The following is a 3,639-nucleotide window of genomic DNA, read 5'->3' on the forward strand; positions in this document are numbered from 1 at the left end:
GGCACGTGAGATCCTCCCGGACCGGGGCACAAACCTGCGTCCCCTGCATCGGCAGGCGGACTCCCAGCCACTGCGCCACCAGGGAAGCCCCATTGTCTTTTTTAAGGAAGAATAAATCTCTCTAATGGCAATTTCCTTTGTATATCTTTTCTTGCATAGTTTAAGAATCTAACTGGAGGATAAGGAGTAGGGTAAAATGATTGTATTATATCCTAGATAGTAAATGATTTTTTTTTTTGCTCTGTATTTTATTTTAGTGATTGAACTATAGCTGAATCACTAAGTGAAATTTCTGGCAGTATGGAAGTTCTGGAGGCCAGTGATGAGGGTAAGTAACCCAATAAAATCTTGGTAACTAGAACTAGATTTGTTTAATGTGTTTAACCCCTAGATAAAGAATCAAGTCACAAGAAAACAAGTTCATATCAAATTTCTAATGACACTAGACTCAGTCCATATTTAGTTTTCCATCTTCTAATCTCTTCTCTTTCATCTCAAACTCTGATAGTCAAAAGAGTTTTGTCTAGGCCCTGCAATCTTCTTTGGGGATGGTTAGCAGGTTCCATTTACTAAGGCAGGAGAAGAATTTCTGCTTAATCAGAAAAAAAAAAAAAAATCAGAGCAGGCCGGGATCTGAGAGATTCAACTGAGGTTTTGCTGTAGATGGTAATCCAGACTTAACCAACAGATAAATTTGTAATTTGAGGAGTCAAGGGGGGATAGTAACAAAGAAGCCACCATAGGCTTCTGTTAAATGGGAATCAATTTACAAAAATTTCTTTTGCAAAACCTATCCATTGCATAAATTATGGTGCCACCTGTGAATGATAGGAGACCATGAGTGGGGTAATAGAGAGGCAAAGGTCACTAAACAATGATAAGCTTTATTGACACTGAAAAAAGGTGGGGGGAAGGGGGGAACCCTAAGACATAAGATGAGCCATTGAATTTAAAGGCAGAACTGAATTTAACAGTTCACTGGGTTGTTCTTCAATGTTTGCTGAGTTCTCTTAGTGTGGTGCAGAAGACTTGGTCTGGAAGGACAGAGAGAGGGGAACCTTCCTGTGGCTTCCTGGAGGCTCTTCATCTCTGTGTCACCATTGTTCAGTATTGGGTCTCAGAGACAGTGATTAGACACTCAAAAGTTTGTAGTGAATGAATGAATAAGTAAATGAATGACAGGCCTCCTCACCAAGGCAACCCCAACTGCCAAATGAACTGATCTATCTTTCTGGATATGAGCTAGACAGGTGCCTAGAAAAAAAGGTGTCAATGCGCTGCATCTTGATAAAGGGTGGAGGTAAGGAAATGCCCTTTCTCTGTTCCCAAGATGTTTTTCTTACAGAGACCAAGCATTTGGGTACATGTTTAGTATTAGTCATTGCCAGCCAGAGAATAAGGTGCTGTTGGGAGGTTGAAGGGAAGAAAGGCTGGTTAGAAGAGTCTTCTTTCCAAGCAGCAACACAAGAGAACAAGGTCACCATTATGCGCGATGCATTTTGAAAGCTCAAGTTCAACCCAGAAGGGCTGCCTGTGTGCATGGTAAATAAGCAAATATACAACCCAAAGCAATGATCTCTTCACTGGATTTAAGTGTGTTCTTGTCTGGGGGAAGGGGAGAGGACTGCTTCCATGGGCTGTTTCCTGGTATGTGATGCACTACAGGCCCTCGGTGGATGAGGATGTTGAAAGCTACTGCCTGTTTGGGGATATGTAGTCCTTGGGCTTGGACAGGGAAGTCAATGGCTTTGTTACAGAAGTCCAAACAGCTGTCAGCTCACTGACCACCACTGCTGTGCCTTGTGGTGGCAAAAGTTACCCAGTGTATAGGTGACCTCCATAGACATTGCTGGATACAAATGTGGGTTTTGACCCAAACCTGCTGTCTAGGTCGATCTACCCTTTACACTTTCAGCAACTTTGGAAACCAGCCCACACAGGGCTCAGCTGCTGGCAATTAAAAAAAAAAACAGGGCTTCCCTGCTGGCGCAGTGGTTGAGGGGCCGCCTGCCGATGCAGGGAACGCGGGTTCGTGCCCTGGTCCGGGAAGATCCCACATGCCGCAGAGCGGCTGGGCCCGTGAGCCATGGTTGCTGGGCCTGCGCGTCCGGAGCCTGTGCTCTGCAACGGGAGAGGCCACAGCAGTGAGAGGCCCGCGTACCGAAAAAAAAAAACAAAAAAAAAAAACAAAAAAACCAAATTTATTTATTTATTTATCTATCTATCTATTTTTGGCTGTGTTGGGTCTTCGTTGCTGCACGCGGTCTTTCTCTAGTTGTGGCGAGCGGGGGCTACTCTTCGTTGCGGTGCGCAGACTTCTCATGGCGGTGGCTTCTCTTGTTGCGGAGCACGGGCTCTAGGCGCACGGGCTTCAGTAGTTGTGGCACACGGGCTTAGTTGCACGTGGGATCTTCCCGGACCAGGACTCGAACCCGTGTCCCCTGTGTTGGAAGGCGGACTCTCAACCACTGCGCCACCAGGGAAGCCCCAGCTGCTGGCAATTTAAAGGCACCCCTTTGCAAAAGAAAGTTTGAAAGGCCAATTTACACCAGTGAATGTATGGCAAGTGTCTAGGATTCCATTAGGGTTTCGAAAGTAACATAGCACGTGGACAGTTCCCAGCTTTGTATCTCACTCCCAGGGTCTCCATACACGGGGTTTGATGCTGTCGGGGATGGAGAGCTCTCCTAAGCCAGAGCAGGCTGAAGACTTGGACTCTTGCAGCTGAGCTGGATGTCTGGCAATGGGTTGCTTAGTAAGACTATGTCCAATTTTCAAGTCACTGCCCCAGATCAATGGGCAGCCCACCCTACCTCTTGGTGTCTCCCCAACTCCCTACCAACGAAGCTATACCACCACTATACCCAGAGCTACCCCCGAGGGAGGAAAGGAAACATTCTTTGCCTCCTAGTGGCCAAGGTTGAAAGAAACATGTATTGCTTAAGGTATTTTAAATCCTCGTGGGAAAATAAGTTGTTTCTGCCGAGCAAAAACGGAAGACTGGGGAAACATTGGAATATATGCATATTTAATTTTTAACACCTTTTGCAGTTCTATAGTCACTAGTCATTTGGTTAATTTAGGAACATAAAAATGTGTTAATGCATAATTTGGTTTGCTCATACAATGACTATGTTTGGTACATTCAGTTTTACAACCTGAAAAGTTTATTAGAAGTGTTTTTATTCAGTTCTTAAGAGTGTGTAGATTGTGTCACGGATTGAGCTACCACCTACTGATTCTGTCCCCTCTGTCTTTGCTGGTTTGTGAGAAGCAGGTTTGCAACTCCAAATCGTCTAGCTTTGCCCTCCTCCCTTCCATTCTGGGATTTCAAGGCAAGAAGGGCAATAATCATTATGTTTCCAAACACTCTGAGCAGAAAGTTGTTCTCGTTTCAGAAGGCTAGAAGGAGATCCACCTGTCAAGAATCAATAAGTGTCATTCCTGGGCTTCCCTGGTGGCGCAGTGGTTGAGAGTCCGCCTGCCGATGCAGGGGACACGGGTTCGTGCCCCGGTCCGGGAGGATCCCACATGCCGCGGAGCGGCTGGGCCCGTGAGCCATGGCCGCTGGGCCTGCGCGTCCGGAGCCTGTGCTCCGCAGCGGGAGAGGCCACAACAGTGAGAGGCCCGCATACCGCA

At 46.4% G+C, this 3,639-nt stretch overlaps 1 protein-coding gene across 1 annotated transcript in view; it reads left to right on the forward strand.

The window, feature by feature from the left end:
• Positions 1-300: 300 nt before the first annotated feature.
• KIAA1210 (KIAA1210 ortholog) overlaps positions 301-3,639 on the forward strand; it is a 34,626-nt gene continuing 31,287 nt past the window's right edge. Inside the window, exon 1 of the mRNA XM_007465467.1 lies at positions 301-328. Within this exon, the coding sequence (XP_007465529.1) occupies positions 301-328 (28 nt within the window). The remainder of the gene's footprint in view (positions 329-3,639) is intronic.

This window comes from Lipotes vexillifer, unplaced genomic scaffold, assembly GCF_000442215.2.
Source record: "Lipotes vexillifer unplaced genomic scaffold, Lipotes_vexillifer_v1.1 scaffold560, whole genome shotgun sequence".
NCBI lineage: Eukaryota > Metazoa > Chordata > Mammalia > Artiodactyla > Lipotidae > Lipotes > Lipotes vexillifer.